The sequence below is a fragment of the Strongylocentrotus purpuratus genome, unplaced genomic scaffold (assembly GCF_000002235.5).
Source record: "Strongylocentrotus purpuratus isolate Spur 01 unplaced genomic scaffold, Spur_5.0 spur5_scaffold_9, whole genome shotgun sequence".
Classification (NCBI taxonomy): Eukaryota; Metazoa; Echinodermata; class Echinoidea; order Camarodonta; family Strongylocentrotidae; genus Strongylocentrotus; species Strongylocentrotus purpuratus.
This window is the reverse complement of record NW_022145615.1, coordinates 6,590,712-6,613,386: the sequence shown is the minus strand read 5'-3', so window position 1 is coordinate 6,613,386 and position 22,675 is coordinate 6,590,712. Positions and strand designations below refer to the sequence as shown.

Genomic DNA, 22,675 nt, shown 5'->3' with positions numbered 1-22,675 from the left:
CTGAATGAAGTTTCCCCCTCCCGCGCGTAGCGCGAAAGCTTTAGCGTTTCATTAACATATTAGAAAAAAAGGACGATTCGTTGTACCGTTCTTGACTCCTAATCCTTGTCTGAATTCAGTTTTTCCCCCGCCCGCGCTTGCGGAAGTTTTGACGTTTTCTTTTTGGCGTTTCATCACAATATAGAGAAAGTAGACGATTCGTCGTACCGTTCTCGACTCTTAATTCTTATCTAAATAATGTTCCGCGCAAAGCGCGAAAGCTTTGACGTTTCATTAACATTTTAGAGAAAAAGGACGATTCGTTGTACCGTTCTTGACTCTAATCCTTGTTTGAATTTAGTTTACCCGAAACTTTTAAACCTCTGATTTCTTTAGCTGATATTATAGGAAAGTCAAACTTCTAGAAAGTACAAGTATTATAGTTGTAGTCTCTCTCGATGTCGTCACAGTTAGTAGGGGGAAAAAAAATTGTCGGCCAACCGACATTATACATCTCGCCGACTTCAAATTCCTGCATTTATATAGTACCCGAGGATCGAGCAAGAATACCGACACGGCTGACCCGACACAGCAATTTATTTATGCGTGTCTTTCTTGCTCCCTCGACGAGACGACTCCACCCAACAACCCCCCCTCCCCCTCTCTCAGGCTCTTACCTCCCCTTGTTTCCTTTTTCTCTTTTTTTCTTCCTTTTCTCCTTTTCTTTCTTTTCTCTTTTCTTTTCTTTCCTCTCTTCCCTCTTTTTCTTTTTTCTCTTCTCTTTCCTTTCCTCTCCTTTTTTCCTTTCTTTCCTTTCTTTTCCTTTTCTTTCTTTCTTTTCTTTCCCTTTCCCTCTCTTTTTTCCCCTCCCCCTTTTCTTTGTTTTCCCGACGGCAGCGCAATTTCGCACCCCCACACCCGCCCCCCCCCCCTTTGGCGACGCCCCTGGCCGCAGTCAGCTCAAATTAAGCTAGTAGGGTCTACTCAGCTAGTTTAGTAGAGTCTAGGGCTAATTGGCCCTCCCCTGAGTAAAGGATAGGGCTTAGCCTTGCTATAGCCTAGGGGGCAACAAGTTGAGTGAAAAATAGGGTCTTGAGAACGGGTCATGGCAAGAGTTCCATATAGAGTCTAGTCCTAGTAGGCCTACTCCTAGATCTAGATCTCCCACCCCCCCCCCCCCCCCGCTGAAAAAAATTAACGACTGATATAATCTACTTAGTTAGACTAGACCTATGTCTAGACTATGATAGAATTTTAAATTACTGGAAGTCCACCTGAGTCCGCGTTGCCCTAACCCTAACACTAGGACAGAAATACTGGACGAAATAGCTTTAACATTAATGGATACAACATTAAATATTACATAACACATTGTGTTATTCTTCAAGTTCAACATCCAAAAAAATCAAATAAATTATTATCAAGTTCTTTTCTCATGTTTTAGTAGGGGGTATAAATATGGAACTCTTGTCTGGGTCAGAATTCGACCATCATGTCATGAATTGACCGCGCTTGTTGCGTGTGTACATGTATGTGTCTATGAGCGCCGCTCAACGGCTATGTACAGCGCTCATGCATTGGCTGTTCTGGGCAAAAATCCGGCCCGCACTGTTCGGATGCCATATGGTTTGGGAACTGGGAGTTTGCCGCATAGTGGCAAGAGAGAAGGGGGAAATAATTTTGTAACCCTTGAGAGCGGCAACCGGCCCGGCCTGGCCGAGCGGCCCTCATTAAAAAATTGGCTCTGAAAAAGGGGGTCTTTGTAGCGGCACATACCCGTGTCACCAATATATGCGAGTACATTGGGATTTATCAATCGAATCATGTATTTTGGAGGTGGAAAACTTTCAATTGACGTCAAAGAATTTGAAATTAGGTATTACATAAAGGTAATAATTGAGTTCAAACCCATATAAATTATCATTTGTTCATTTTGGGGGATTTTGTATCATATAGTAATGGGTGACATTCATGGATTTTGAATGCCAATATGCCAGGCGCGGTAAAAAAAAAAATTGTTGCCAATTTGAATGAAATGTAAAAATCCATGTCAAAATTATTAATTGTCACTGTGTGTCAAAATAGAATTATAGTCAAAGTGGATGATTGATATGATCAGTCTTGCTTCGATATTTAATATAATATCTTGTGCATCTTTCTGGTCTTAGCGGTAATTTTGACATTGGAATCATTGCAAGGTCAAACTTTTTTGTTTTGCATTGTTGTGGGTCAACCTAGATACACGCACCCGCTATTGCTTGCACCTACATGTACAAAGCATGAAGCTTAATTCCTATTCACTGTCGAAGCCTATGTAACGACCCCGGTCCCGGCTTGTACATTTCGATAGCAACCGCTCAAACAAATGCTTAACGCAGGGCAATCAAGTGCTGTTGGATTATATGCGAATGTGTACTGTGCGCGTGCGTGGCCACGCACTGCGCATTCCAACTTCGACAGCGAATATAGAACCATATGTCAAAAAATGCTGATTACAACGATTTACCCTAGACCTCTATAACAAAACAAATTTCTGTTTATTTGTGTTGTTGGCATAGGGTTCTGCGTTGAACTGCTCGCGAAACACCCAACGATGAACATGCAGTATCTGCAGAAACTTTGCATGCTTTTTGGGTTGTCAAAATAATTTTCCTGATTTTTTCATTGGATTGTAGACCATGCAAGACTGGATCTATGACAATTCCATTGAGAAACAAAAATAAGACAGGGAAATTAAGTTCTAGAGGAAGCTTTGTAGGTGCACCGCTATCGCAAGAGATAGCGGGTGCGTGTATCTACATTGTAGGGTCAAACAGTCTTTTTTAACACAATTTTTCTGACACAATATGAAAAATATGTACATGTTTTTATTTTCCTGCAGCAACTACTTGCCCAAGAAGACGAGCGATGTGAGGAGTCGCGGTTGCAGGGCTAGGGCTTTTTTTTTCAAGCATCAAGATCAAGGAAAGAGTCACTGGTAAGTTTCACTGGGTATTCAAAATTTTGTATCCAAGACCAATTCGAGAGATCGACAAGAGCTGTAAGATATTCTCCGATAGCGGCGCTATATTACTTTGGTTGTGCTGCCTACTTCCAGGACAGGCACGAGTGAATAGCTTTCCTATTGAAATCAGCCAAAATCATGATGCGTCATTATAACGAACGGTTCTAAAACGCTATCGAAAAGTGATTTAAACATTGATTTAAATCAGTTTAAATAAGTGTTTTTGTGAGTATGGGGTTCCGTTGCGGATGAAATGATCAAATTAGCCGGCAAAAATTGAATTCTGTAGGATTTCGGCGTAAAAGACCGGAAGTAGGTAGCACAACCTGAAGCTGGACCCGCTGAGCCAACAGCGCACGTCAACCAATCAGAAACAAGCATTTAATTTATTTAATTTAACGCCCTCTAGCGGCCAAATAGTTATTGTCAATCCCCCAATTTCATCATTCCCAATTAGGCCACTTGTGGTGATGGTGACATACACTAAAATAGATAATGGACCTCTTTTTGGAACTTGATACTTCCCTTACTGGAATGTAATCCCTTCTTCCATAGCGGTGTAACCCTACTAAATTTGATGAATACCATCTGTAGTCTTTCCTATTAAATGCTGTTATAATTCTTGGTTTATATAGGCCTTGTCTTCATTTTCTATTTTTCTCTAACCCTTTTAGACATGCTGACCAGAAGAAGACATTGTGGTGTTGGAAAACCCAACCCCCTTGAGGTAGCAGCACAATACACAGAGAAAGAAAAGGACCCTCCTCACTTCATTGTCAAGCTGTTTGAGAACAAAGGTAAGCAACATCATTTTTTAATTCATAATTAAGTTTCATGGGGCTGCTACAAGTTTAGGTCGTATACTGTCCAACAATATTTGATTGATGTCACAGCAGAAACATAACTTAACAACATAATTTGCATATTTTGCACATTCATTTCAACTCAAGTTCTTTTGTTTTATGCCTCCGACATGAAGTGGTGCCGGAGGCATTCTGTTTTTAGGTTATCCTTCTGTCCGTCCATATTTCTTCTTACCACGATAACATAAAGGGATGTACATGTACACTGTATACCTGGTGTTCTAGAAGGCGCTGTTCGATGGCATGTTGTGCGCCGCCAATTTTATCCCGAAGATTGACCAGGCATATTTACATACATCATTTTTTTACTGTTTGGAACATGGCATTGTGTAAACACCGGTATGATCGAATAACATATATTGGTGTCAATGGCAACTCACACCGTCTGTCCGAGTACACATTGTCAAGATATTCTGACAAAATTAATTGTACTGATCAAATTGGCACTGTGATTTTTGGAAACATATAAATTCCTGCCATTTCCATCTCAACATAAAAGAAATAGAATAGTGAATCTGGCATAAGAAAATCAGACACACTTCTTGGATACTTTTTGTAATCCTTACTTCCTCAAACTCTACAATGTACAGAACCTGCAAACCCAACTCTTGGAGGGTGTCCAAAATGAAAACAGTGAGAAACAAAACAAATTGAGTTGAGCTGGACATCCTTATTTACTACATATAGAGTATATAGGGACAATGTCTAGATGTGCGCCTGAAAGTAAATTGCACGAAATAAATTGCAAATCAATATTTTATTGAAGTTGACTTTCAGCTGTGACGTCAACAATCAACTATCGTTGTTTAGAGGTACCATAATGTTGGTGTAATGATGTCTTACTGTAATTTTTCTTACAGGAAGAGGGATAGTGGCACAAAGAGACATCTCAAAAGGGGAGTTTTTGTTGGAGTACCCAGGCCAACTTATATCTGCCCAAGAAGGCAACCAACGTGAGGAGGAGGAATCATCTGGTTTTCGTTTTTTTTTTAAGCATCAAGGACAAAGCTACTGGTAAGTTTGCACGTTTTATTCCTATTAGGAGATTATGAAACGGGCACTGTCCATCCGTATGTGTACTACCTATTACTTTTGGATGGTTCGTCCTATCATTACCAAATTTGAATGGTAGATGCATTAGCTAGGGAGGCCTATACATTTTAGTGTGGTCAAAGGTCACTCAGACTTTGTGTACAAAATGTTAAATTTGTACATAAGATGTTAAATCTACATATTACTTTTGGATGGTTCATCCCATCCTCACTAAAGCTGGATTTGGGGGTCATGCGGTCAAAGGTCATAGGGCAATAAATAGCTTGTGGTCGTGTTATCTCAAGAACCGATTGACGGATTCTCACCAAACTTGGCCCATGTATGTACCTTAAGGGGCCAATGATGAACTAATTCGATTTTTGGGTTATGAGGTCAAAGGTCACAGGGCTCATTATATATGCAATAAGAGCTTGTGATCACGTTAATGGGCTTAATATGTAAATCGCGCAATAGTGGAGGCATCATTTTCGACTGCGCGCAGTCGAACATCCATCTAGTTGAATGACATACAATATTGTACACTTTTCTTTGGAATACAGTCTTGATGCAACTGATGAGTGTGCTTTTGGGGATAGACTCGGCCGCCTCGTGAATCATGGACAAGGGAGGGAGGAGAACGCCCGAATGAAGATACTAGATATGAAGTCACATCCACACATGTGGATAATTGCTACAAAGAACATATCTAAAGGGACCGAAGTTCTGTACAATTATGGAGTTCGAGAACTGCCGTGGAAGAAAAAGGTAAAATTAATTTTGATAAATTTAGAGTATGATGGAAATTACAAGATTATTATCAGATGTGATAAAAGTCAAATTTTACCTTTTCATGTTTTTGCTTGTAACCCATGATAGACAAAGCAATACAAGTCATGTATGTGAGATTCAATTCTTTACCTCTGTACATTACCCATAATACTAAAAATTGCCCCATGTGATATAGCTAAACTGATTACATTTTGGACAAGTTTCTACTCATTATTTGGCTTTATTAATCTAATTTCTAATTATTTTTCCCCTCAGCATTTCAGAGGACAAGTTCAAAGGGAAGAAGAAGGAGAGACACAAGTCCACCAACAGGAAAGAGGGACTCTAGGACAACAACAAGGAGAGATGCAGGTTCACCAGCAAGAAGGACAGACACAAGGACATGAACAAGAAAGAGGGACTCTAGGGCACCAACAAGGAGAAGACATACATGTCCACCAACAAGGAGAGACACAGGTCCACCAACAAGGAGAGACAGAGGACCACCAAAAAGAACGAGGAACACAAATCCACCAACAAGGAGGAGATACACATGTCCACCAACAAGAAGGAGAGACAGAGGGCCACCTACATGAAAGAGAGACTCTAGGACACCAACAAGAAGGAGAGATGGAGGTCCACCAACAAGAAGGAGAGACAGAGGGCCACCTACATGAAAGAGAGACTCTAGGACACCAACAAGAAGGAGAGATGGAGGTCCACCAACAAGAAGGAGAGACAGAGGGCCACCTACATGAAAGAGAGACTCTAGGACACCAACAAGGAGGAGAGATGGAGGTCCACCAACAAGAAGGAGAGACAGAGGGCCACCTACATGAAAGAGAGACTCTAGGACACCAACAAGGAGGAGAGATGGAGGTCCACCAACAAGAAGGAGAGACAGAGGGCCACCTACATGAAAGAGAGACTCTAGGACACCAACAAGAAGGAGAGATGGAGGTCCACCAACAAGAAGGAGAGACAGAGGGTCACCTACATGAAAGAGAGACTCTAGGACACCAACAAGAAGGAGAGATGGAGGTCCACCAACAAGAAGGAGAGACAGAGGGCCACCTACATCCCAGATAACAATACGGCGTTGGGCCAACGTCGGCCATGGTCGGCAGGGTCGCAGTCGGCAAGCCAACGTTGGCTAATTGTTGGGCCATCGTCGCCATTTTTTACTGATAAATGGTGGCTATTGGTTGGCTCATTCGACGTTGGGCCAATGTTGGCTGAACGTTGGTCCATTGTCGCCATTTTCACTGATAAATGGTGGATATTGGTTGGCTATTCGACGTTGGGCCAATGTTGGCTGAACGTTGGTCCATTGTCGCCATTTTCACTGATAAATGGTGGCTATTGGTTGGCTATTCGACGTTGGTCCAATGTTGGCTGAACGTTGGTCCATTGTCGCCATTTTCACTGATAAATGGTGGCTATTGGTTGGCTATTCGACGTTGGGCCAATGTTGGCTTCAAGTTGGTACATTGTCACTATTTTTACTGATAAATGGTGGCTATTGGTTGGCTATTCGACGTTGGGCTAAAGTTGGCTCAACGTTGGTCCATTGTTGCCATTTTCACTGATAAATGGTGGCTATTGGTTGGCTATTCGACGTTGGGCCAATGTTGGCTGAACGTTGGTCCATTGTCGCCATTTTCATTGATAAATGGTGGCTTTTGGTTGGCTATTCGACGTTGGGCTATTGTTGGTTTAATGTTGGTCCATTGTCGCCATTTTCACTGATAAATGGTGGCTTTGGGTTGGCTATTCGACGTTGGGCCAATGTTGGCTAAATGTTGGTCCATCGTCTCAATTATCACTGATAAATATTGGCTATTGGTTGGCTATTCGACGTTGGGCTAACGTTGGCTCATTGTCGCCATTTTCACTGATAAATGTTGGCTTTTGGTTGGCTATTCGACGTTGGGCCAATGTTGGCTGAACGTTGGTCCATTGTCACCATTTTTACTGATAAATGGTGGCTTTTAGTTGGCTATTCGACGTTGGGCCAATGTTGGCTGAACGTTGGTCCATTGTCGCCATTTTCACTGATAAATGGTGGCTATTGGTTGGCTATTCGACGTTGGGCCAATGTTGGCTGAACGTTGGTCCATTGTCACCATTTCCACTGATAAATGGTGGCTATTGGTTGGCTATTTGACGTTGGTCAAATGTTGGCTGAACGTTGGTCCATTGTCGCCATTTTCACTGATAAATGATGGCTATTGGTTGGCTATTCGACGTTGGGCTAATGTTGGCTGAACGTTGGTCTATTGTCGCCATTTTCACTGATAAATAGTGGCTTTGGGTTGGCTATTCGACGTTGGGCCAATGTTGGCTAAATGTTGGTCCATCGTCTCAATTATCACTGATAAATGTTGGCTATTGGTTGGCTATTCGACGTTGGGCTAACGTTGGCTCATTGTCGCCATTTTCACTGATAAATGGTGGCTATTAGTTGGCTATTCGACGTTGGGCCAATGTTGGCTGAACGTTGGTCCATTGTCACTATTTTTACTGATAAATGGTGGCTATTGGTTGGCTATTCGACGTTGCGCTAAGGTTGGCTCAACGTTGGTCCATTGTTGCCATTTTCACTGATAAATGGTGGCTATTGGTTGGCTATTCGACGTTGGGCCAATGTTGGCTGAACGTTGGTCCATTGTCTCAAATATTACTGATAACTGTCGGCGCGTTTGGTTGGCTATTCGACGTTATAGGCCAATGGGCTGAAAGTTGGACCATCGTCTCAATTTTAACTTATAAATGTTGGCTATTGGTTGGCTATTCGGCGTTGGGCCAATGTTGGCTTCATGTTGGTCCATCGTCTCAATTTTTTTGTTTAAATGGTGGCTTTGGGTTGGCTATTCGACGTTGGGCTAACGTCGGCTGAACGTTGGTCCATCGTCTCAATTTTAAATTTTAAATGTTGGCTTTTGGCTGGCCATTCGATGTTGGGCCAATGTTGGCTGAACGTTGGTCCATCGTCTCAATTATTACTGATAAATTGTGGCTGTTAATTGGCTATTCGACGTTTGGCTATTAACGTTGGCTCAATGTTGGTACATCGTTTCAAATTTTACTGAGAATTGGTGGATATATGTTGGCTAATATACGCGACGTTGGGCCAACCCGGGGCCAACCTTCGCTTAACGTTGGTCTATATCGTCTCCATCTTTACTGATAAATAGTGCATGTATATATTGGTTGGCTATATGACGTTGGGCCAACGTAGCAAATACGACCTAGTACCGCTACATCCGGGTAAAAAAATTGCATGCGTGCGCATGCCCATGTGCTCATGCAATTGCAACGTACGTCAGCCATATCCTGTCCATTTGTCTGGATCAGTTGCCGGGGAGTACCAACACTGCATGGTAAATGAATGATTTTCTTTCTCTTTCAACGTTATTTTTGTGAGCATGTCGCGTGAAACTGATAAATTGTATAGTGTGAGAACTCCCCGTCACAAGGCGAGGGAAATAGCATGAGAAATTGTTAAAGTAATCATTGATAATTCCCTGTCCAAATAGAAGTGAAAGTGAGTACGAGCTAGTGTCTCGGCGTACGCTTAGCATGCACACCCGCTGCGTGCAATTGAAGTGTGAGTGATGGCTATGATGGCTATGATGGGGGCCCGAAGTGTCGGCATCAGATGCATTGAGTGTTTGCTTTGATAATGTTAATATGTTCCTGACTTAGAGTTAGACCTAGGTGATGTATTGATGCATCATGTTGCAGCGTCCGTGACAGTGATGATGTTCATCCCAATATGCAATATCGACCATGAATCAAATGATTGTGAATCTGTTGGTGTTACAAGTGTTGAAGGTGCTGATGCATTGTTGGAAAGACCAATTGAATCAAATAGAGCTGAATGGGAAGACGCATCATTTTTGTATGCATATCTAAATGATATTATAGTCTCTGATACTTTCAGATTTAGAAGTAGGTCTACACTATACTCTGTAGTAGCTCAATATATGCTGATGATGATTCAGTTCGAAAAGGAATAAATTACGAGATTGAGCTGTGAATTAAGATATCCCGCTAGTACATGTTTCTAGCCTCCTGAAATCTTACAAGGGTGCCAAGTCTGCCAAAATATGCAAGAACTTTGTATCAACACATTTAGTGGATTGTGAGTGTGATGTGAAAGAGGTAGCTGGTGGGAATTACCCTCATTTTAGCATTTGCAATCATTTAAAGTCGCAATTGGCCAAGAACCTCAATTTGATCAAATAGTAAATAGGAAAAACTATTGGGGGCGGGGGCAACACTGATCGATCCCCTAATTTTCATTCACAATTTTCATTCACAAATTTGATTATTTCTGCATTTTTATTCTCATTTTCAAATTAGTTTTTATTGTTTATGCACATGTATATTAAATTGCTATAATTTGAACTGAAGGTAAATATTCTAATTATTTATTTTTAAAATTCTGACGTTCTTTATTAATACATTCAATTCTATATAGCTCTTCCAAATCCCAATACTTTTTTCTCCCCATAATCCCTACAATTCTGAAATTTAAATATTAAATCCTGCATTTCATATCGTCAACTTCACAACAAATTCCAGATTCCTCTACCCGTTCAGATCCAGCTACCCCTACCTCGATCATCCAGAACAGCATCAACAGCACCAAGGACCCCTTCGACATCGACCCCATCAACCTCCAGAACACTGTCGACCCCAACGACCCCATTGACCTCAACATTCAGAAATATGGGTATGTCATTTGGCATTTTATTCATTTTGTATTTAGTTATACATGTAGACAGGATAGCACTTCTTAGTATTCGTTATAGTTGTGCCCTGCACACAAAGTACAAATGTACTGGATTAATGTACGTTTGTGTAGGACATAGCTGCTAACGGATGCTAGAATCTTTTTCCTGATTATATTGAGAAACTGCATTGTGATCACTTACAAAACTATTCAACAACAACAAATCATGAAATACTGCTTATAGCAGTATTTTTTGGGAAACAATTCTGAATGCAGGGTGCCACAAAAAACAAAACACAGTCAATTGATTTGTTTCTTGTATAAGCAACTAACGATATAGCTTTGTGTTTTGTTTCTACTTTGAAGCCCCTCGAGCTCTCTCAAGTATTGGGAGCTTACATAAATACAAAAAAAAGTATTGGGAGCTTCACATTTCACTTCAATGTTATAATGATGTGAAAGAAAATGCCACTCTTCTTCAAACATTTGTCCTAAAATTAGAAAGAATACAAACTTACTAACTAAGGGTTTTGTGTTGTATGCAGAAAACGCAAATTTTGTATTCTTTCATCCATATTCTACTTCAAACACATTTGTTAGGGCAATATTCTATTTGCAGAAGTGTCCAGGTGTTAATGACATCCTCTTTTACATCATACCATTTAAGTGAGATTGTGCCATCTATTCTTTGGCTAATTTTGGGATCCAACACTTAAGAGGGGCTTTAAACTGTTATCAATCAAGCATCTCAACACTGAGCAAACAGATACTATAAATTGGTTCTTTCTATTGAAGAATATTACTGCCATTTTACCTCAAATGTATATTTCCTTTGTTAAGAAGAGTGTTTGATGCTACTCTAATTAAACAAGACAAAAATAAAAGAAATCCATTCCTTTCTAATTTCCATACGTCTGGGTCATTCGCTCTAAAGTTTGAACGAAGTTATTTTCATGACAAAGTACTTCTATCCATGAAATGTCATCAAAACTAGGGAGGATGTGCCACTCAGGACTACTTCCCTTGAATGCCGTACTATTTGATTAATATCCGTACTATTTCAAGGTGATGTTTCCATGATCTGCTTTTAAATCTTGTTTGGTTTCTTTCTTCTTCTTTTTTTTTGCCGCAGATGTCGAAGCTGTACCACCACAAGCTAGACAAGATTTTGATTCCGACTGACCCATTCTTTAAAGGTCCATTGCCTTAGGAAATTAAAACTTTTATGTCTTGTATCAAGACCCTTTTAAAGCAACATAATAACAATTGTTTCATAAATAAATGCCTCCTTATATTTTTTACAATTTTTTGAAAACCTCTCCAAGTTGCTCGTCTAATGGTGGACCCCGCCCCTTACAATTCTCAGAGTTCCTCGGAATGATTGACCAAAGGATTAGTGATGTTATATCAAGAACGATCTCCGCTTAGGCAAGCTACGGTGCTTGCTAGCCAGCTCTGCAGGCATTATGTTTTGTACACAAACATAAACAATAACTTTTGTTATTAAATAGTGTGCTATGCATCTTTACTTGTTATTTATTGTGGTGAAATTTCACTAATGGCCCAATTTTAAAAAGAGAGCTATACCATGAGTCGAAGAAGGTCGTAATTGATTTGAATGCCTGTATAACGTGTCAACTAAATGCATGCTATAAAGAATTTCAAAGGTAAGAAAAAAATGTTTCATATATCTAAGTGACTGAATGTTTTTCGCACTACCTTCTTCTCAATTTAAAGAAATATTGAAAGTGGTATATCAGAGTGAAGAAACTTGTGTTTTTCCCTTTACAAGCTCTGCTCTTTTCTTACTTCACTTTCAAATTTCCTCTCTTGTTATATAAACATTTAGCGATTGCTTTACTTCACACATTCAAGCAATGTATACTATCCCTCCTAAAAAAAAACAGTTTGTAGATGTATCAGCATCTCTGAAATGCTTAAGCATAAAAAATGTTGGCAATTTCTCTGAATTTTATTTTTTATTTTTTATGGAACATTGTTTACATTAATTGCCTAGTTCTTGGTATGCAAATGGTGGACACTTTATTAATTTCTTTATATTTTTGTGCTGTACATATGTAGAGGAATCTTGTCATAAGCAATCGTGTTCGTCTGCCAGAAAATTTGTTTTGTTTTACTCGGGAAGTTGTGAGGATTGTTTATTATATTCGTACAATGAATTTCAGTATGTTATGTTGTGTTACGTGTAAGCGACAATTCATTTTATAACAGCTCCTATCGTCCTAGCATTCATTGATAGTAGGCCTATATTGTGACACATTGAGATACCTTGAACTTGAAACTATGTTTACATCTTTTTCGAATTCAAACGAAAATACAAAAGAAAGATGTACAATAATTGTAATCACATTTACAACAGTTTGTTTATTACACATAAAATAAAGTATGTTTTATCACAAAATCAGTTTATTTTCCTTGTTCTTTTGTTTTGGAGGGAGGGGGTGTATTCAGAGCAAATTCTAAGAAGCAAGATGGTGAACTTTTCATTAAAATGGGACAAATAAGTTGTTATCAAGTTTTGATAGTGATTAAAATGTACAAGATAATAGACATGACGAAATTAAAATAACATGTCCCTCTTGCTTCAATATATTGTTATTATACATATCTTCCAGAGGGATCTAAGTCGAGTTCTATAATGAACTTTCCTCAAATTCAGTCTAATTTTGATGAAATTGTTACTATCTTCATTTTGTGGATTTTGCTCTGTTTATTTATTTAATCCAATCTTAAACTACTTGGCTTTTCCTTGTCACGTTGTGATGCATGTGTTTGAATGATTGTACATGTCCGATGTAGTATGATCTTGACGATGTTCTTATGAACGGACGACTGATGTTGGTGTGAATATGTTTTTGAGTTGGTGTTGGTAATGTCAGAAGGATGTTGGCATGAACTGGAAAGGGGAGGTACAACGTCGGCACATGGTGGGATACGGGTTGGCATAACGTTGCTTCTACGTCGGCAAATGGTGGAGAAGAAGTTGGCATAACGTTGGTCTAGCATTGGCACATGGTGGAGGAGGGGTCGGCACTTGGTAGGAAAAGGGTTGGCATTATGTTAGGACAACGTCAGGGAGACGTCGGCACATAGTGTAAAAGGGGTTGGCATTACGTTGGTCCTACGTCAGGGAGACGTCGGCACATGGTGGAAAAGGGGTTGGCATTACGTATGTCCTATGTCGGCATATGGTGGGATAGGGGTTGACATGACGTTGGTCATACGTCGGGAGGACGTTGGCCCGATGTTGGCTTAATGTCATTTCGTCGCTGTCGAGCCAACGTTGGCCCGCCGGCAAGAAAGCCGTTGGCCCAACATCACATTGGCGACGATGGCGCAACGTAACAGCCCACGACGTCGGCACATGGTGGGATAAGGGTTGGCATAACGTTGGTCCAATGTCGGAACTACGTCGGCACATGGTGGGATAGGGGTTTGAATAACGTTGGCCCTACGTCGTGGAGACGTCGGCACATGGTTGAAAAGGGGTTGGTATAACGTTGGGCCAATGTCGAGGAGACGTCGGCACATGGTGGGATACGGGTTGGCATAACGTTTATCCAATGTCGGAACAACGTCGGCACATGGTGGGATAGGGGTTGGCATAACGTTGGTCGTACGTCGGCACATGGTTAAAAAAGGGTTGGGACGACGTTGGTCCAATGTCGGAAAGACGTCGGCATACGGTGGAAAAGAGGTTGACATAACGTTGGTTCAATGTCGGGAGGACATCGGCACATATGGTCGGATAGGGGTCGGCATAACGTTGGCCCGATGTTGGCTTAATGTCATTTTGTCACTGTCGGGCCAACGTTGGCCCGCCGGCAAGAAAGCCGTGGGCCCAACATCATGTTGGCGACGTTGGACCAACGTAACAGCTTACGTTGGCCCCACGTTGGCGTAACGTCGTATTGTTATCTGGGATGAAAGAGAGACTCTAGGACACCAACAAGAAGGAGAGATGGAGGTCCACCAACAAGAAGGAGAGACAGAGGGCCACCTACATGAAAGAGAGATTCTAGGACACCAACAAGAAGGAGAGATGGAGGTCCACCAACAAGAAGGAGAGACAGAGGGCCACCAGCAAGAAGGACAGACACAAGGACATGAACAAGAAAGAAGGACTCTAGGACACCAACAAGGAGAAGACATACATATATACCAACGAGGAAAGACACAGGTCCACCAACAAGAAGGAGAGACTCTAGGACACCAACAAGGAGGAGATACACATGTCCACCAAAAAGGAGTGACAGAGGACCACCAACAAGAAAGAGGAACACAAATCCATCAACAAGGAGAGACACAAGTCCACCAAAAAGGAGTGACAGAGGACCACCAACAAGAAAGAGGAACACAAATCCACCAACAAGGGGAGACACAAGTCCATCAACAAGAAAGAGAGACTCTAGGACACCAACAAGGAGGAGATACACATGTCCACCAACAAGGAGAGACACATGTCCACCAACAAGGAGGAGATACACATGTCCACCAGCAAGAAGGAGAGACAGAGGGCCACCAACATGAAAGAGAGACACAAGTCAACCAACAAGAGATAGGGACTCTAGGGCATCAACAAGAAAGAGGAACACAAATCCACCAGCACAGGGAGACACAACAAGAAAGAGGGACTCTAGGACACCAACAAGAAGGAGAGATGCAGATTAATCAGCAAGAAGGACAGACACAAGGACACGAACAAGAAAGAGGGACTATAGGACACCAACAAGGAGGAGACATACATTTCCACCAACAAGAAGGAGAGACACAGGTCCACCAACAAGAAAGAGGGACTCCAGGACTCCAACAAGGAGAGACACAAGGACACCAACCAGTCGAAGGAGAGTTCAAAGGATTAGAACAATCTGAGCATCCACAAAACTGTGTATCTCCATCAAGTTGTTCCTCAGATGAGGAAGAGCAGTACACACGCCCAAGAAGGTTCATCTACCCTAACCTATCTAAATCATCAAGTGAACTCCAAAATCATTTTGACAGTGATGAATCTGACCTTGATCCAACATATCGACCAGAGGAGGGTAGCAACGAGGAATACAGCAGTGATGATGAGGCAACTCTTGAGATTCATCCAAGAAATGTTCAAGTGCGCAAGAGACCATCTTCTGTTATATCTACACCTGATGAAAAACCTACAAAGATTTATAAACAGTGCCTTCCAGGATCATTTTCAGGGCCAGAATTGCCACATCAGAAAACCAATGATAATATGGAAACGACACACAAACACGAGGACAAGAAAACAAGGTACAAGAAGCCATCAAGGCCATGCCCTTTCTGCAACAAAGCTTGTGGTGAAAAGCTCTCGAGACACATTTGTTTGGTACATAAGGATAAGGAGCAGGTGAAATCTGCCATGCAGCTGCCAAAGCGGGAGAGAGACAAGGTGTTCTCAAAGTTCAGGAAGGAAGGCATATACCAAGTAAATAGAGAACGTATGAAAGATGACAACCCCATTTATGAAAGAGAAAAGTTACCAAAATCAGGGAATGATGACAACCTTAAAATGTGCAGTAACTGCAAGGGCTTTTACAGCTCACATTTCTTCTGGCATCACAGGAAAGTTTGCCAAGGTGATATATGCACTCCATCTGAAGGAGTACCAGTAAACCTCATGGAAGGGAAAGATCCAGTGTATCAAAAACACCCAGACTTTGTCACTGACATACTTAGTAGATTCCAGAATGATGACGTTGGGAATACGTGTAGAACGGACAAAGTGATAGTTAATGTTGGACATCGACTGTGGACTAAACACAGATCCAAAAAAGACAAGAAACTTGAAGTAAGAAAATCAGTTATGGCTGATATGAGAAGACTTGCCACCTTATACACTGAGTTTAAGAAGAAACACGAGGTTCATGGGACTGCAGATCTCACAATGGGACATGCTGGAGACATGTTCAGTAGAGAGCACTTCGAATCTTTGACAGAGGCAATCCAGACGCTCACTTATGATGAAACTGAAGGCAAACTAAAGCCAGGACTGAAACTCTGCTTGTACTTTGTGCTGAAAAAAGCTAGCAAAATCACTAAAGCTAGTTTTCTTGTATCCAGGCTAGATGAAGATGCATCTGAGATTGACAAGTTCGTAGAGATTCTTGACTTGAACCAGAATTTGATTTTTGGGGATGCACACTACGAAATCCAAAAGAATCGCCAAGTGCGTTTGAGGAAGCCTGCAGAGCTCCCGCTTGAGGCTGACATTGAAGCATTGAAGACATACACTCAAAAGAAAGTCACAGAAATCATCTCTGATGAGTTCCTGGTTTGGGATTCTCACACATTTGTAGAGTTACGAGATCTGACTTGCTCGCGATTGACATTATGGAATGCAAGGCGTGGTGGAGAACCCAGCAGGCTTACAACCGAAGAATGGAGAGATGCAGAAGAGGGTGTATGGATGCAGAAAGACAAGATTCATGAAGTTAAAAATCCAGCCCATCAGGAACTTTTATCTCAGCTCAAGATATGCTACCAGACTGGGAAGGGCACTAATCGCTTGGTTCCAGTCCTGTTCCCAAGAGACACTGTGAAACCTGTGCAACTTCTATGTGATCAGGAGATCCGGCATACAGCAGGAATAAGACCTGATAATAAGTACATATTCGCTTGTACTCAAATGTCTCATGACCATGTTGGAGGGTGGCATGCTCTAAAGAATGTCTCAGACAACATCAGCCTTTCGTCCAACGTTACGGTGAATGCCACCAAGAACAGGCACAGAGTGTCTACAATTTACGCATCCCTCGACTTGCCTGATGCTGACTTGGAACTATTTTACCGGCATATGGGACACTCCTCTACAATCAATCAAACAATCTACCAGACCCCACTTGCCATCCAAGAAATCACCCGAGTAGGGAGTCATCTCCATCATATAGATATAGGAGGTAGGTAAACATTTATACAAATTTTGCATTGGTTCAATGTACCATATTATATGTACAGCAAATTTATGATTATCTCGAGTTCAGATTTATAACAGCGAGGCAGTAGTAATAGAAATAAGAGCTGATATAATTTTGAATTGGGATAGCATATAGGATAATAACATCGAGCAACAAAACAACCAGTAAATGATACACCCAATTGTACATTTATATGAAAACAATTGCAAAATATTGATGGAAAAAACTTGCACCATTTCATATTCCCAAATCTGAAGCAAACCTAACGCAGAAAACAAAAATGTTCATCAAGTGATATTTTATTTACTATTTATTTATTTCATAAACTCTTTGTGTTTGGTATATATTTATTTTGTATTTGTTTGATTGCACTATTACAAATTTGTTAATTTGTTTATGCTCTCTCTCTCTTATATTGACTGTTGTTATATCGTGTATGCAAATTATTGATGTTCGCATTTTATATGTCTTTCCCTTCCCATAGGAATGAGGGCACGCAAAGAATCTGAAGCGTCTGATGACGATGGCTGCTCAAGTGCACCAGCGACCTCAAAGGATGGCTGCTCTACAGCACGGGTGAACTCTAAACATGACGACTCAACTCTAACGGTGACCTCTGAGGATGGCAGCTCAACTACACCAGCGACCTCAAAGGATGGCTGCTCTACAGCACGGGTGAACTCTGAGCATGGCAACTCAACTCTAACAGTGACCTCTGAGGATGGCAGCTCAACTACACCAGCGACCTCAAAGGATGGCTGCTCTACTGCAACATTGACCTCTGGGGATAGGTCTTCAGGTAATATGAAAGCGAAGTGTTTTTTTTTGTGCACATTGTTGCTTTGATATTAAACAGGGAGTTGTTCCCATTAACTCTGCAGTTCAACTACATGTGCTGAATTCATAGTTGTATTGTATTGTTGAGAATCATAGGCATGAGTTCAAAACTTGGTTCTTGTAGAATGAATCAGTTCATAAAGGTTTCAGCATATGATACAATGGAGATTCATGAAGAAAAAAAAAAGTAGTAGATTCATGCATTTATATGACAAATATTGGTGTAAAACTAATTGGATCTGCTCAGGAACGCAACACTGTATGGGAAAAGTTTATAGCTGACCATAATGAGAAGTTTTCCCAGCAACCATTGTAAATACTGAAAGATTGTGTGATATGGATACAATTTGAATCTAGCAACTGCGAGAGTAATGGTAAAGGTGTATTTGGCCTAGACATTTAAAAGTTGGAGGGACACATGGGCTCTAACTACCTGTGCGCATGCATACAGCTTGTTGATTGATTTATTCCATATTTTTTAGCCCATGTGAGCAGAATGCTCAAGTGAGATTTTGCCATCCGTTTTGTTTGAAGGGGGTATACTGGAATCAGCGTGCAGTCGGTTGGGCGGTCGCGCGGTCGGTCGAATCTTGTGTCGTGAACTACTTTCTCAGTTTTTGAACAATTCTAGTGAAATTTGGCACAAATGTTTGCCTTGGGGTGTTGATGAGCAGACACACTATAGGCCCCTGAGCAAATTTACAAACTTTTTTTTCCCCCTTGGGGCACTATGGGGAGGTTGCAAAATTCAGGTGAGCATCTAGTCTACTGGGCTCTTTTTGAGTATTTTTTATTTTATTTTTGCCACATCATATGAGATGGGGATTTGAGGTTTGCAAAACATTAATCACCCTGTTTAAATTACAGTATCTTTTGCCCATAAATAAATTGGTACATGTAGGTGTCCCGATGCTGTGGTTATGTTTCATGAGATAAAGCAAATTCAGGGGAGGGTAGTCATGCAAGCTGCAACCGGAGTGTTGTGCGTTTTAAAGTATTTTTCTTCTTTTCAAACATCTGTCATAGATGTAGGCACAACATGTGACAAACTGTGAAACATGTCTGAAGCGTAGAAGTATATAAGGCTTATATGTTATGTCATTACAGCCCGAAGGTACAACCGCTGGTCAAAGCAGGGAAGCAAGCAGTGCAAGCAGTATTTCTCTGCAGCAATCAAACAAGGGGAACCATTACCAGGTAAGCTTCTTTGTGTTTATGTTTAAGTGCATCTTTAGGCAAAGGGTTGAGAAAAGTTGTAATTTTGTTGTCATTTTAAAGGGCAGGAAACTGGTATAGCATGTATTAGAAGTGTGCATATAATTTATATAAAAATCAGAATATTGTGTTCCAAGAAACTAAGTTCCAGGGATCCCCAGCTTTCAGTTTTGGTAGCTTCCATTTACTAGTTTCAAGGTCTAGTCATTATTATACCCCTGCCAAACGAAGTATATAGGAATCAGCGTGTTGGCAGAAGTTGATGACAGTGGCAGAAAGTGCATTGCCATGGTAATGGCATATTATGACAAACAAAGGGGGGGGGATCTTGCGTCGCGAACTACTCCTTCAGTTTTTAACAATTACGTGATAACTCAAGTATGACTTGATGGAATATCATCAAACTTTGAGTAGGACTTGGCAATTAATAAATTTGATTTTGAGTGACACTGCAATAGCTGGGGGGGGGGGGGGGGAGGGGGTTATTCCCCCATCCATCAGATGTTCTTCGTTTACGCGATAATTTGAGTATGACTTGATTGATGTCATTAAACTTGGTGAGACGGTCATGTAGGACATGACAAGTAACTCAGGACTCATTTGATTTCCCCACCCCCATCTCGGACCTCGGCCATATATCAATGTGTGGCATGTGTGTATACATGGATTATTTGTTTTACAAAAATGCATAGTCAAATTTATTGTTATTCCTATTTGATTATGCACATATGCAACTTTTTTTCCAGGAGTTCTGCTTTTTTTCTTCAGTTTCCAGCATTTATGGAGAAAGTGCACTTAATTGACATAAATTGGCTTTTCATGTACTCTGAAAGATAGCTTAGTCAAATTAATAATAAGTATTGAAATTTCATATGAGTTGATAGTGCAAATATGCAAATTTGTTCAATATAATGCAGTGCGTGAGAGGGCAGAGGCATACCAGTCGACTAGTTCCTATTTAATAACCTAAGATAGTATCGATGATGACAAAGGATTTAGAATGTATTGTTCTTATTTCATACCCAGGGAGGAAGGCCTGCACCACTTTCCTGCAAAGACATCAAATCACCATGGAATGGCAGGCGGTAAGAAATAAGGTGATGAACGAAAGGAATAAAGCAAAGAAAAACTTTGATGACAGAGAGAGGAGCTTCCTAAACTAATAATATTAGTTGGGTCAGATCATATGGTCTGATTAACATCTTTTGTTGCCTTTTTTGGCACAATACATGTACCTTCACCTGTATATTCCAGTAGGTATGTGGCTTCTAAATGAATATTCATGAAAGAGCTTGCACAAGGACTCATCCTCGTTTTGTTTCAGTGTCAAGCCTGGTCCTTTATCTGCACATGCGCAACCTGTAACTTGCTCTAATTTGTGATAGAGCTGAATTGATGAAAGTCTAATATGGTGGGCAAAGAGGTCAGTTGAAACATTGGTGTAATGATGATTAATGAGCCTGAATGAAGTTAGTTTATTTCGGTTTTCCCTGCCATTGACTTAGTGTATGTATTAAAGAAAGTGCTAAATGGTTATATAGTGGACATTTTGTAACCTGGATGTATGCAAGTTAAATGAATATTAAAGGTAATACAAAGTTTTGGGAATATTTCACTAGGGTCGGAGAATAACGTTTAAATTTTCATTATCATTGTAAAACCTTGTGTACGAAAAACCGCCTCTGAATAAATTGGGCTCTAAAACGCTTTGGATTTCGAGATATTCTAATATGAAATTTATCGGTGCTCCCGATAAATTTCAAATAGCGCCTACGGTCATATAACGGTAGTTGCGACCATGAAAATCTCGGAATATGCAGTTCTGATATTAGGTTTCCAAAAGAATAGTCAAGAAACATTGCTTTAAAGCTAAAGTAATATCAATCCGGAGAGGGTGCTATACAACATAAAGAGTTTATTATCTACAATTTCATCACTTTAGACTCGATTACAACAGCGACAACGATCATTGTGTTTTGTTGGATCGTATATATGCTTCCAATATGTACATTTGAACAAAATTCATGACCCCATACCAAAACTTTGTATTACCTTTAAATTTAATTCAGGATCAAATGAAGATGACATGTATCTAATTAATGATGTAATGATGAATACTGCTTTTAGTGCATGATGAAGGTTTGGACATTAGAAATGATTGGTTGCACACTGTACAGTGAAGTGTAGTTATGCAGTCAAACTTCAAGTTCAATTCAAGTTTATTAGAGTGAACATATTATTAGACAAAGGGTATTTATAGTACTTGATAATGATGTCAGTTTGAGCACAATCCCTTTTCGAAGTGTTTTTGAAGAGCATCAACTTGATTCCACAAGCACAGATATTACAAAGACACTTAGATGTCATTTTACTATCTAATCTTGCATATATATGGATTGCACGTTTGCATCTAGTTGAACTTTTGTTATTGTTATTCCTGTTATTGGAATATTTTACAGCATTGCCTTTTATATGGTGTACATATTTGGCTACATCAGTGTTCTTTGTGACAAGAGTAAATAATGCTAATTTGCTCATTTAGTGCTATAATAATTACATGTGTTAATGTTTTTATTCATGAGAAATGTAGGAAAAGTATAACGATTACATTCTGACCCACTAGGTTGTAGTGTTGCATAACATTGGGCACTGTCCCTATTCATCCCAGAATATATAGACATCGAAATATGAAAATGACTACATCGGGATTAATTTCAGAACCGAAGATCTCCACATGTATGTTCTTTCTTTTGCTTTCATTTGTGAGGACCCAGACCAAAAATGAGATGACTTCCTTTACTAGATTCAAAAGATACAGGCAAAGTTTTGACCACATCTTAATTTTACACCTTTTTTGAGAAGCTCTGTTTTCGTTCATGCACAAGTGGTTATTCATTGGTTCATATCAAGTTAGTCATGGTTGGGTAGAGTATGTATGTTCCAATTATATGTAGAATTTCAAGGTTAAGCATTATTAGTTTTATAAATATTTTAGAAATATAAAACTACTACTGCTACTACTACTACTACTTCTACTACTACTACTACTACTACTACTACTACTACTACTACTACTACTACTACTACTAGTCTTGTATTACTACAACTACTACTAGTAGTACTACAGTACTACTACTGCTGCTGCCACTGCTGCTACTACTGCTACTACTACTACTACTACTACTACTACTACTACTACTACTACATTGGAACCTCTTTATAACGAGGTCCTTGGGACCATGAAAATTACCTAATGTTATATCAGGTTTCTCATTATATCAGT

At 40.3% G+C, this 22,675-nt stretch overlaps 1 protein-coding gene across 1 annotated transcript; it reads left to right on the top strand.

The window, feature by feature from the left end:
- Positions 1-6,672: 6,672 nt before the first annotated feature.
- Positions 6,673-21,071, top strand: LOC115920674 (the record flags this gene model as incomplete). Its single annotated transcript, XM_030977057.1, has 6 exons — positions 6,673-6,715; positions 10,255-10,391; positions 14,391-17,322; positions 17,825-18,139; positions 19,285-19,374; positions 20,419-21,071. Coding segments are annotated over 6 exons (3,654 nt in total), but the record flags the coding sequence as incomplete, so codon positions are not given.
- Positions 21,072-22,675: the final 1,604 nt, after the last annotated feature.